General features: G+C 35.5%; 1 protein-coding gene across 1 annotated transcript; it reads left to right on the top strand.

The window, feature by feature from the left end:
• Positions 1-10768: 10768 nt before the first annotated feature.
• Positions 10769-12922, top strand: LOC108985051 (transcription factor MYB106-like). Its single transcript, XM_018957198.2, has 3 exons — positions 10769-10995; positions 11181-11310; positions 11936-12922. The coding sequence occupies exons 1-3, from the start codon at positions 10863-10865 to the stop codon at positions 12732-12734; spliced, it is 1062 nt and encodes a 353-aa protein (XP_018812743.1). The 5' UTR covers positions 10769-10862; the 3' UTR covers positions 12735-12922.
• Positions 12923-13296: the final 374 nt, after the last annotated feature.

Genomic DNA, 13296 nt, shown 5'->3' with positions numbered 1-13296 from the left:
ATAAGCAATTGCAAGGCACATGACACCATAAACTAATACATAACCCAAAACATTGTCCCAGAATATAAACATAGGCCTTAAAGGCAAAATATCCCAAAAGCATGAAGCATAATTTTAAAGTTCCCAAAACACGGGACTCCCACAAAAGAAACATGAGTCCACAAAAGTTGGCCATAAACATTGATGTCTTCTTTTTTGTTTTTTTCCACAAAATATTTAAACTCCAATATTCTTCAAGAAGACTCGGGCTTCATTAGCTTCTCTAAAGCCTTATCCTTGTCTCGATTGTTACACCGCTTGAACTCGGAGATGAATTCTAGTATTCCCGTGATCTCTCGATCGATGTCCTCGAGACACTCCCAAATGGAGGACTCAGGCCGATTCATGGCCATTTTAGGCACAATCCTCTCCGAAGGAGGAGGTGTCATTCTCTTCCTCTTGGTCATCGTGGCTTCTTACCAAACCTATTACAACTTCTACCATTCCGGTTAGGGAATGGTACTGGAAACTACCACAATGAGATTTTGAGAAATCTTAACAAGTAATCACACAACATACCATAGTTAATACAAGCATACAAAAAGTATATCATCATATGCGTGCATGGACATGTACTTGACTTATGCCTTAACCAGAACTTAACTTATGCACTTGACCTGTAACAGCCCGCTAGAAATTCATTGGTGTAATTTCTATTGACTTTAGGAATCTCGTAAAAACCCCATAAGTTTTTACGAATCGACCAATCGCATATGTAACGCCCCGTTCCCGGAGGTCCGGAGAGTTAACTCTTAATACCTTAAATCAACTTAAATAGTACAACTATAAAATCTGAAAAATCCAATAAAATATTAATCAATTTAATCAATCCAAATATCTAAGTTCCTCCATGGGAACAATAAAGAAAATCTCAATAACATAAATTAAAAACTCTCTAAAACTCAAAATTATCCTTAACTCATCAAATCAAAATATCTGAAACATAAATTCAGTTTACTAACTACGACTCTCAAATAAGCACTTGTACCCTCGGACACTTATTCCACTCTGATCATCACACCTGCTAAAATTTTCTACTCTTGTTCTCCAGCCGAACCATCAAAATTATCTGAAAAATATATGGAGATAAAGGGTGAGTTATCAACAACTCAGTAAACAGATGACATATACTAGTGTGTAAACCTGAGTATTTATAAAGTTCAGAATGCAGAACGAAAATATTTTCTTTCAGAATGCAAAATCGGAATAATGTTTTCAAAATGCGGCGTTAGAACATGTTATCAAGAATATCAGAGCGAAAGTTTGAAAAATATTCATAATCAAAATCCCTTTGGCATAGCATAAACTGAAACATCACATCTTATCTTATCATAGCAGAACAAATACCATGTTTAACCCCCGTGGTAGGGTTGTGCAAACCCCGGTAGCTAACCGAGCAGAAACAGAATATGAATCTTCCCCTTATTCATTCTCGGAGCCCCAAGTGTGCATATAGGAAAGACCACGCAGAAAACCACTTTGTTTCCAAAGTGGGTGCACCAGAAACGGAAAAGTAGGTTTTACACCCGTGGTGAGGTCAGAACGGAACAGAAATAGAAACAGAATGTTATGCCAGAGGTTTTCAGAAATCACATCAGATCATATCAGAGTATAGAAAATCTTCAGAACAGAACAAAATCATTACAAAACATAATTTATGCACAAAATTTCATATTCGCTCTCTTTTTTAAGGTTTAGAAACAGAATGTCAAAAATAAGCTCATGTCTACACCAGTCATGACAGAAAATAATTTCTTCTTAAACAGAATCTCATGAGTAATGCAGAACAAATAACTGATGCAGTTCAAATTTCTTTTCAATATCAAATATGTATATTTTCCAAAAATAACCTTAACTCATTTTATTTTAAATGCAAAGTCTAGCATAGGAACCCCGCTTATCTAAACTTCTTAACTTTTTCAAAATTCCTCAAAAACGTCGGACAATAATTAATCGTCACCTATAAAAATAATCATGTAATTCTCATAAATTTCCAATTAATCACACATTTCGATATTTAATCCTAAACTTATAAAATAACCTATTTAATTCCTCAAAACCTAAAATTAACAATCATCACTTTCTAAAATCATCAATGCTAATTTAATACTATGACTAAAACATTTAAAAGTCAGACCTATGTATTAATGAAAACAATTTATGAAGTTTAATACTGAAAAATATAATTAAGCCACAATATTTTAAAATAAACCATAACTATTTTTAAATAGACTAAAACATATCTAAAATGTAAAAATAACATTACACCTATATTATTTACTTTAAAAATAAAACTTTACTTAATAACATGATAAAATACATAAGTGATTTTCCGTAAGCAAAAATAAAATAGAGTACACTAATATATATTTAAAAGTTTAAATCACGCCAATACACCTTTTACTCAACGGGTAAAGATGTAACATACCTCAAATAATATATGCTTGACCAACTATACGGTAAGCTTTGTTATTTGAAAACATGCTCATACTACGTGAGGTAGTTTACACGGTAGAGGCACACCAAGAGAGAAGGGATGTGCGACAACGCATGGAGCTGGCTGAGGTTGGCGATGGTGGGTGCGGCGCTCGGTGCAGTGGAAGGTGGTGAACTCGGCGGAGCACAGAGAGAGAGAGAACAACACGGTGAGAGAGAGAAACACGATGAGAGAGTATGGTATGCAGAAGGGGAGAGAGCTCACCGTGGGACAGCGCGACTGGTCGGGAGCTACGTGCGGTGGTTTCGGTCGTGTAACGTGGCTGAAAAATCGAGGGGCACCGGGAGATGGAGAGGCCAGCGGAGGAACTCAGTGGAATGGCTTTAGCAAAAACTGCTCTGTTTCGGGAGTGGAAAAATAGAGTATGCCGTGTGTTCCTCCTTCAACGGCTGGGCGACGGTGGTTGGCCTTCTGTGGAGGCGAGGACGGCTTGGAGGGTGGTGCGCTACTTGCAAGGAGGAGTTGTTGTCTGTGAGTTCGTGTGGCAGTGTAGTGGCATCACGGAGATTCAACCCGTGTTGTGCTATGGGCTTGGCCAGTGACTGGATGTTGCACGACTGCACTGAGGGGAAGGTCTCACAGTGAGGAGAAGACGTGGCTATGGTGATGCTTTGGGCCCTGGGCGATGGTCGTTTACGGTAGAAAAGGGTTACTGCGGAGGAAACGTGGTTGCTGTTTATTTGTGGGGAGGACTGGCATGGTTGACGAGTGCTGAACCATGAATGCGGAGAGACAGTGAACCAGAGGGAGTTATGCGTGGGTTGCTGCTGCTACTACTTTATCAGGAGAAAAACATGCATTTATTGAGTTGATTAAAACCCTTGATGCGAAAAGAAAGGAAGGTAACTGAGTTGATTAAAATGTGCAAGAGAGACGTGCATGCGGAAACTGAGTTGTGCTTGTGTATACATGGAGTGTACGAGAGGAAAACTTACAGGAATTAAGAGATATAGACGGAAAGAGAAAGAAAACAAAATAAAACATGCGGGAAAAAAATAAACGTGTGAAGAAAATAAAAAATAAAATAAAATAAAATGAACTAAAATAAATAAAAATTGGGCTTGATTGGGTCCGGGTGTTACAATGGTGAAGATGATGAATATGAGTAGGCAAGCCAGGATTAGAATGAGCAGTTGATTTAGTTTCAGACTTTCTAAAATAAAATTACTTTTATGACATAAATTTATTTAGTTTATTCATTTAATATTTTTGGAAGATATTTATCAGACTTTTTTCTACAAAATAATTCCTAATTTCATTTATTAAATATGAGATATATTGCCGGGTTTATTTTATGAAAAAAACACGTGACACTCCTAACCTACGGGAAGGGGGTGTTACAATTTCTATTTCTTGTTTGTTTATTTGAATATGCTTATATGTTCTTGGAATATGAATATGACATGAATGGTATGATTTGGTTTAAGATGAAAATGACAAGAATGTCCTTAGCATGTTTCGGTTCTAAGGAAAACATTGTTGTTAATTTGTGATACTTAATGATTCGGCTATACCATGTCTTGGAAGTTTTGGATCTTACCCAAATACCATGATTTTATGTTTTGTTCTATTATGCTTTGATTACTAAGCAATATGTTTGAAGTTTGAAACATGTTTAGGTGATGATTCTTCATGTTTTTGCACTTGCATGTTTCGGGCAATGCACTTTTTCATAGATCCAAGTATGTGCTTTGATAGTCCGGTGATCTATGTTATCATGCCATGAATTGAACATGTTATGCTTGGTTATTCTATACACGGCATTTCATATGTCATATGTCAAGTGTAAGTATGTATGTCTTATGTCTCATGTTACATGCATTTGGAGAAAAGTGTTTCCAAAATGTGTTTTCAAAGAAAAGAGTTTAAAAGTTTTATCACGACCCCAAGTGCTAGGATGAGGGAATGTCCTTGTCGAACTCTTTTGTCCACTCTGAAGTGCTTAAGAATGGAGTGATAACCCCTGAGTTGACAAAGAAGAATCGCCGAGCCTCGAATGGATTCTTTTTAAAGAATGCCAGAGCGAGGAAGCGCCTAATGCTAGTAGGTGCATAAGGCATGTAACTTGACAAAATATGGTAGAGTTATTATGAAATCCTTGTTTATGACCTATTCATTACGGTGTATGGACCGTTGATGGTGTGGTAACTAGTAGGAACACACAGTGCAAAGGGGAACCATGTTGTGTCCACTCTCTGATAAAGAATAAGAGCTCATATATTATGGATCACTTGATGAAAATCTTGTGATATGATAAGGATCACTCGATGAAAACCTTGTGATATGTTTTGATAAGGCAAGTTTTGATTAAGATCAACATGAAAAAGAAAGTTAAAGACAACAAGCCTTTTGAAAATGGTCAAGTGCATAAGTCAAGTTCTGGTCAAGTCATATGTCAAGTACATGTCCAAGCACACATTTCATGGTTTACCATTGTATGCTTATGTTATCTGTTATATGTTGTTTGTTTACTTACTAAGATTTCTCGAAATCTCACCGTGGTAGTTTTACTACCATTCCCAACCAGGAATGGTAGAACCTTTAGCAAGACCTGGAGCAGCGAGTCAGGATAATGATAAATGCAAAGGATGAGCTCAACCTGGAGGAAAGAACGGATCTAGTCATGACCTACTTGGAGATAGCTGAGATTAGAAAAATGCTTTAATGATTTATTTGTTAAGGTCTTTTTAGACAGTACTTGTTATGTTAAAGTGTAAACAAAGAGCTTGATACTCCATTACTAAGAAGTGTGATTTAAAGTTATGAATGAAGAAGTTGAGATATTAGTTTATTCTGGTACAACATTTAAATGACTTATTCAACTGCGATTTATTGCATACAGCTAGTATACATAGGTGCATTGCATCTTATCTATCATGTATGAGGGGTATGTAGCCTTATGTTGCATGTCCCAGAATTTCAGTCACCGTCTAATCTCAAGTGGGGGGCTGTGGGAAAATGCAATGCACCTAGTATGCATCTATCAATATGCAATATTTACGACAAATAAATTTTTTTCTTTGAGCAATACTATGTACTAGAACTAATATATCTCAAAAACATAAACAAACTTCATAAACTCCACAAACAGACGTTCAAAAGTTACAATTTTTGTCCAAAAGATCTGCAACATGACGAGTACTGGAGACAATGCTCATTAAGTACATGCAAAGACTAAATATACTAACTAGACTAGTCCTTTGAGTAGCTCATGCAAGTTGGCCAAGGAAGCCAAAAAAATATCAATAAAAAGGAGCATCAAAGCGATAAACTCCGCGTCGTTGCGTTGTCACCTAATCAACCTCCTCCAGTCAATCCTCTGTCGCATCTCTTGATCCTGGCATATGATCTACCATTTCTGGAGGAATGGTAGTTGGGACTACCAAGTGAGATTTAATTACAAATCTCAGCAAGTTAACAAATAACTTTAACTAGCAGTATATAGATGCATGCATGATAGTAAAACATGAATGCTAACATGAACATGCGCGAACATAACGTGACTTGGTAATTCACATGACACGAGCTGATATGACCTTAACTGACAAGGACTGCAACCGGACTTGGAATAACATAACATGAGCTGAACTTTAAATTGGACATGAATTTGGAACCTTGTTCCATAATAACTTCTTAATTAAACATGAATTGTGGATGCTATACAACTCCCCTTGAGCCCTATGCCCCTGTTGATACCGTATCATATCATAGGTATTTGTACCAGTTGTGAGTACGTTAACATACGCAACACACTATGGGTATTTGCACCCATTGCAAGTATATAATATACACATTGTGACATGTATCTACACCTACACGAGTGTGTATAACATGAAATTGAACTGTAGTTTGGCACCATCAGCGTTGGCGCTTGACTTCGCTCTGGGGACTAGTTACCTCGGCCCCATTCGAAGCATGTTGACAGTACTTTATCAACTAAGGGAATTTCACACCAGTTTAGACACTCCAAAGTGAACAATAGAGTTCCAATAGGATATTGTCCCATCCTAGCACCTAGAATCGTGATAAACATAAATGACTCAATAGACTGGAAAAATTGCCTTTTGTGATGAACTCCATACTCGTGACATGGCATGACGTGAAATGAAATGAAAAATAACAAGGCATGACATGACATGTGAACATGACTAACAACATGACAAAAGATGGTGTGCAATAATTAAACATGACATTACGTAATATGACATGTAACAAATAATTTCGTACTTGAAAATAAAGTATGACATGACATAACATAACATGTAACAAATGATTTTGTGCTTGAAGACAAAACATGGTATGATATAACTTAACATATACATATAAAACCTAAGCAATATGAATGATGGTTTCTAACTACCATACACACATAGATGTCCTGAAAGTAAGTTAGAGGCTAACTTATAAGTGATTGAAACGTGACGAATTTAAGTTTGAAATAACGGAAATTGTAAGGAAGCATTTCTGAAGGTTGGAACCTCCTCACTACTATACTTAAAAATAAAATCACTGACTCAAAGTAAAATGATCATTTTACCCCTCTACTTGTAGAAAAATGACCATTGTACCCCTAAGTTAAGGATTTCACATCATAACTCCAAAACTCACCAAAATCTACATTCCTCATGTATATTTTTATCCTAAATCCAAATATAAAATTAGAAATTTTTTAAGACACAACACGCCTACAAGAACTAAGTATAGACCGAAACACACTAAAGCTAAAATCCTTATTTTTGTTGCAATTCTTTCAAACTCTAACTTTCATGCTAAAACCGCACCATGCAATGTAAAAAAAAATAAAAAATCATATCCTATGCTTTAAAATCATGCTAGGACATTAAAAAATCACATATCATAAAAAGCATAATTTCCTTCATGCCAAAACATCAAGTCTTTTGACCACAAAAAACAATCCTTTGGTATTCTTGGGCTACCTTTTCTACAAATCAACTCCAAGAACTCTAAAAGTTTAAAAAAATATTCTTAACAAAATCACAAATCAATCCTAAGAAATAGCATGCTTAAATAAATAATTCAAAGATCACAAATAGCCCAAAATGTCAACCAATAGAATCGGTTTGCACATTTTCTCCAAAACCGAGTACCACATGTTTTGGTCTTTGATCAAACCACTAGATCTAAGTTTGTCCATGAAGTAAACAATCAACAAACGACATCATATGCTTCACGTCGAAGCAATTAAATTTATCTGAGCATTAAACTCAAGATGAAATGACAAAAATTGCATAGAAACACAACACAACATATGAACCACAAGTTTGTATTTCAACCGGACCTTAACATGCATAAAAATTCATTCCCTCAAGATCACAACCATAAATCTTCCAAATAACTTTCTAAAACATAGATCAAAGTCTTAAGCACAACGTATATAAATTTCAAGACCATATAGAGCTTGCTTTAATAATAAAAGATCCAAGCTTACTCAGAATAGAAACTATTTTTTTACCTCCAGTTTCCAACTTTCTCATATCTTGCAGAACTCTTAGTAAAACTCTCAATATGCAACAAATATAAATCTAACTTGCATATTAATATGTTAAATCTACACCATAAAAGATTGGATCAAGATCTTGCCAAGAACATCATCAAAAAATTAAAGAATCACACACTATCCAGATTATCACTCAATATGACCTTTGCATGCTTAAACAAACTTTTCACTAATTAAAACTACATAAACAATCACAAAAAACAAATCAATTCAAACTAGACTCAAATAAGAACAAGTTATGATAAGAGAGTTGCATGAGAATCTACATTCAAACGTTTCGAAAAACTCAAGCAAGAAAGGCCAGAAAAGTTATCTGAAGTTTCTCCTTGAGTTCTCTCCAAGAAAGTGTTTCAAAAGTGACAAAAACTTATGGAACAAGTCATGGATGACTAATATACTGCTAGAGGGACTCAGAGGGGATGTGAGAGTGACTTTTTCGAGATTGGTTATTAGCCAAAACCATGCCCAAAACCATGGATTACAGAACATGGTTTTGTGCCTTGAAGCTATAGTGTGATGGGGTGGTAGTGAGGTGGTTGATTATCTTCCCACCAACCACTATTTATGGCTGACATGGGCAGTGAAATTACAATCATAGCATTGGGAAAACTTCCTTAAGAAGCCATGCATAGGTAGAGCTTTTCGGTGGCCTAAACTGACAGGGTCTCGTTTTGGGTTTAAGATTTAGCAAGTCCAAATCTAATTTTTCTTGACCCAATAAAAATACTATGGTATAAAAGAATGTATAAGAATGTAATGGAATGAGTTTAAATGGTTAATAGCATGTGAAAGTGATTTAATCAAGTAATTAAACACTAAGCTAAAACCAGCTTCATTTATGGTTTGAGAAACCATTTAGGATTTCGGTTTTCACAAGGTATTTGGTGTTTCAGTTGGATTCCAAATATTTGAAGTTTCACTAGGGTTGAAACCCTCTTTGGTTTGATACAAAAATGAATGGTTGGATGTAATAGTGTTTAGCTTAGGTGACATGATTACAATGCTTGATTTTCCTTTCTTTCCTTTACATTTTCGTCTTATGCTTCCTTTTGGTGCCAAGTATCCTATACTATTCACCAAGTGTGGCTAAGATCTAGTCAAGTGTTAAAATGAAACTTCTTAAGACTAATTTGGACATTCCATATTGTGATATGAAAACGACTGAGCCGCATGCCACATGGTGCTAATACAGAAGTTATTATTCATTCTAAAAATGGTGAAAATAAATTTGCACCATAAAATCTTAAATAATCATACGAAAGTAGTTGTACACTTCATTAATCGTTTCTGAATTTCAATTCTAAGTGTCTCGAATAAATCAAAACGCATTTTCGAACTGTTTTTATTATCGAGAAAATAAAATCATTTTATTGAGCCGTAAAATTGTAAATATACATCTGAGACTAATGGTGTAGACTGTCTCTTATTCTCACACTCCTAATTACTATCTCATTAGAAAAAAAAATTACATAATTACTTGCTTTTAGTTTATATATATAACAACTTAAAAATTATAAAATATCTTATAAAAAATTATTTCAAAATTTATATAGTAAAGTCGGTCAATCCGGTCAGATCTCAGGTGAGAAAATCCCACCCTGAGACCATATCAAAAATTAAATTTCCATACATTTTTTGAACAAGGATGACCGGTTCCTTAACCGACCTAGTCCGGTAAGTTTTTTCTGTATAGACAGAAATTCTTACACCTCATGGAGTTGTAACGTTTCAAATTTTATAAAATTTGAGTAATGCTACATAGAATAGTGGAGTGAGTAAGTACTGTTCAGACGATTTGAAAAAGAGGGGTCTACTATTAAAAAATTAATTTTTTCTGTGTAGGTCTCATATTTATTTAATGTTTTCGAAGTGCATGGTTACATGGCGCTTGTGCCCTTAGATTGCAACTATCATTTCTTTTTCCTTAATGTACGTAAACTTGCGATCATAAATTCTATTTTCTGATATTTGAATTTGAGGATGAATATACAGGAAATAATTATTTACAGAAAGATAATAAAACTAGCATAGGACATGTACCCCAATATCAACAAACATAAAGCTAGGATCAAATACACAAATTTAATTCAATGCAATAGATTAAACTGATGAACCTAGCTAGCGCACAACTCAGAGGTACCTAATTAAGATCTAAATTACGACTAAACAACTGAAAATTATAAACGGGGTATCTCATTCTCTGCCTGCATTTAGACCAACTCGCCCAAGTGCACCTCACTCATGCATCTTGCTATTATTTCGCTTGATTTATGAGTCTGAAGAAGCTGTAGGTATCCTGTGTATTTCATATAATTTATAGGCCTACCATTATTAGATTTTGTAGTACCGAAGGCAAACACAATAATAACAGCCTAAATGCGGTAATAAAATCTGTACCAAAACACATTGATCAGGACCCCATACATTTAATATCATTTTGTTTCGACACCCATAAACAGTAATATCCGATCTCCTCGCTCATGAATCGATATAACCTTTTTTTCAATCAAGTTGACAAACTTTAATATACAATGAAATGGCCATTACTTTGTCCCGTACTAAACGCTCTAAGCTGTGGCCGAGACACCTCTCTCTCTCTCTCTCTCTCTCTCTCTCTCTCTCTATATATATATATATATATATATATTTATTATATATATATATATATATATACACTTTCCATACGTTTATTCACTATCTATCAGCTTCATATCCCTTCCCATCTACTCACTGTTTTTCCAAATCTTTTAAGCTGAAAGAGCTTCAATATTGCAAGCCCTATTTTCTTCTGCTTGCTTTAACACTAGAATGGGAAGGACTCCATGCTGCAACGCCGATGGGATGAACCGAGGTCCATGGACACCGGAAGAAGACAAGAAACTCTTAGCCTATATTCAACAATATGGCTGTGGAAGCTGGCGTTGTTTGCCACGAAAAGCAGGTTAAGTTTTGTTTTGTTTTCACTACATGGTTTTAGCTAGCTTCGGGTGCTGCACAAAAATTTATGCGAAAATTCTATATATATTATATATATATGGTGCTTTAAATTTAAATTTTCTTAATTAATTCCTTTAAAATAAAATGGTGATCATTGTTCTTAATTAATTTACCGTTTCTGATCTGTAGGTCTTCAAAGATGTGGGAAGAGCTGCAGACTGAGATGGAATAATTACCTCAGACCTGATATTAAGAGGGGGCAGTTCAGTTTACTTGAAGACCGAACCATCATCCAACTTCATGCTCTTCTTGGCAGCAGGTAATCACTGAAACCGGACCTTAAATCTCTGCATTTTAGATTATATATATAAAGCATTTTATGGTATTATCCTAGCTACAATAATAAATTTACGCAGTTTAATTAGTTTGTCGATTATTTCGTGGATCTTATTTATTCTTCCATTTCTTTTTGTGTAGTCTAGTACTTAATCGATCTAAGCTTTTGAGCTCCATATTTATTATGATATGTGGATGTAAATATGCACCTTATTTCGACTTACAAACCAGACTGCGTTGTATTTTCAGTAAAAGTTTCATTAAACAAACACTGAAACGCCATATTTCATTTATCTTCCGAGCAACGACAAAAATAAAATAAAATAAATAAAAACATGAATTTCAGAATGCCTTTTTAATTTCCTTCTACCCAGAAATCTTTAGGATTCTGTAAATACATATGAATCCAGTAAAATTAAAAGGAATAATATTGTAGACACAAAATGATGCTGATCAATATTGGTTGTAAGGCACCAGTACGCAAATGATGATTACATGATATTGCAATACATATATAGTTTGAATAATATTATGGATCGATCTTAGGCTATATATATATATATATATATATTGTATTAACTTCATGCATTTTTTTTTTGCCCCTCCAGATGGTCCGCTATAGCCACACACTTGCCAAAGAGAACTGACAACGAGATCAAGAATTACTGGAACACACATCTTAAGAAAAGGTTGGCCATGATGGGCATCGATCCAGTTACTCACAAGCCAAAAGGCACCGTTCTTGAGTCTGCAAATGGTGACCCCAAAAGCGCATCCAATCTTAGCCACATGGCTCAGTGGGAGAACACTCGGCTTGAGGCCGAAGAAAGACTAGTCAGAGAGTCACAGTTATGCTACCAATTATACGATCTGCCGCCAGGCTTTTCTTCAGGAAGATCATCTGCTGCAGCCTCGGGCATGCTACTCAATGAAACAACCACCAGTAAACTCGCACCCCCACGTTGCCTTGACGTTTTGAAAGTATGGGAAAGCGTGATGTTAGAGTCGATGCTAGCTGCAGGAAATGATCATCATGGTGGCGTCGATTCTGGTTGCGTTTTTGGTCTTGGCATGGGTGGCCATTCTGATATTGCCTCTGAGATATCTGCATTAGGTTTCTTGGAGATCAACGCAAGGGATCATCAAACGTACTTAAATGAATTCAATGAAATATCAACCATGCAGCTCCACAAGATGAATCTGGCTACTGGGGACGTTGGATATCGTCGTCATCAGTACCATCATCATGATCATGATGGTGTTTTTAATAATATGCCCCACCATATTTTATCTGCAAACAGCTTGATTACAGGCAGTGCTGGAAGTGGATCAAGTAATGCTGTCGAGGAACGAGCAAGAAATGAGACGAATTATTGGCATGATATCATTAATACGGGGAGTTACTAACTGTCAAAGAAATTACCAGTCGTTTGAATTAATAATGTAGGTAGCTAGCTAGCTAGCGAGCTGGGTACGTATTTTCTTGGCAACCAACGTCTCCCTCCCCCTCTTAAATGCTACTGATTTTTGTTTTTTACATTGTAATCAATAATCAGAAATCGACATTTATTAAGTTGTACGTGTTCAAATTCTGCATGCGCTGCTGCGACTTTGGAGTAAAGGTATTTATGATTCGGATCCTTTAATTTGGTCCCGCATCATGAGATCATGAATATATATGATCTGATTCATATTTACTATTTCAATTATAAATACAAAGAAGGTCTTTAGCTCTCAACCAGGCTCTAATAATCAGGTTGATCTTTTAGCCGTCCTTTATAGACTTCAAATTTGTAGGTCTTTATCTCTCAATTTTATAGAAATTGAACTTGATTCTATGACTGTTATTTTTTGGTCGAGAAGTAAATGATGCGGAGTTTGGTATTTGAAGGATTTCTGGAAAGAAGTTCTTGATATTATGAATTCCATGACCTGTTCTATTCACCATGTTTTTCAAGAGGGAAATCAA

The sequence above is a fragment of the Juglans regia genome, chromosome 9 (assembly GCF_001411555.2).
Source record: "Juglans regia cultivar Chandler chromosome 9, Walnut 2.0, whole genome shotgun sequence".
Taxonomy (NCBI): Eukaryota; Viridiplantae; Streptophyta; class Magnoliopsida; order Fagales; family Juglandaceae; genus Juglans; species Juglans regia.
Note: the sequence above shows the minus strand (reverse complement) of the source record. Positions and strands in the feature narration are given on the sequence as shown.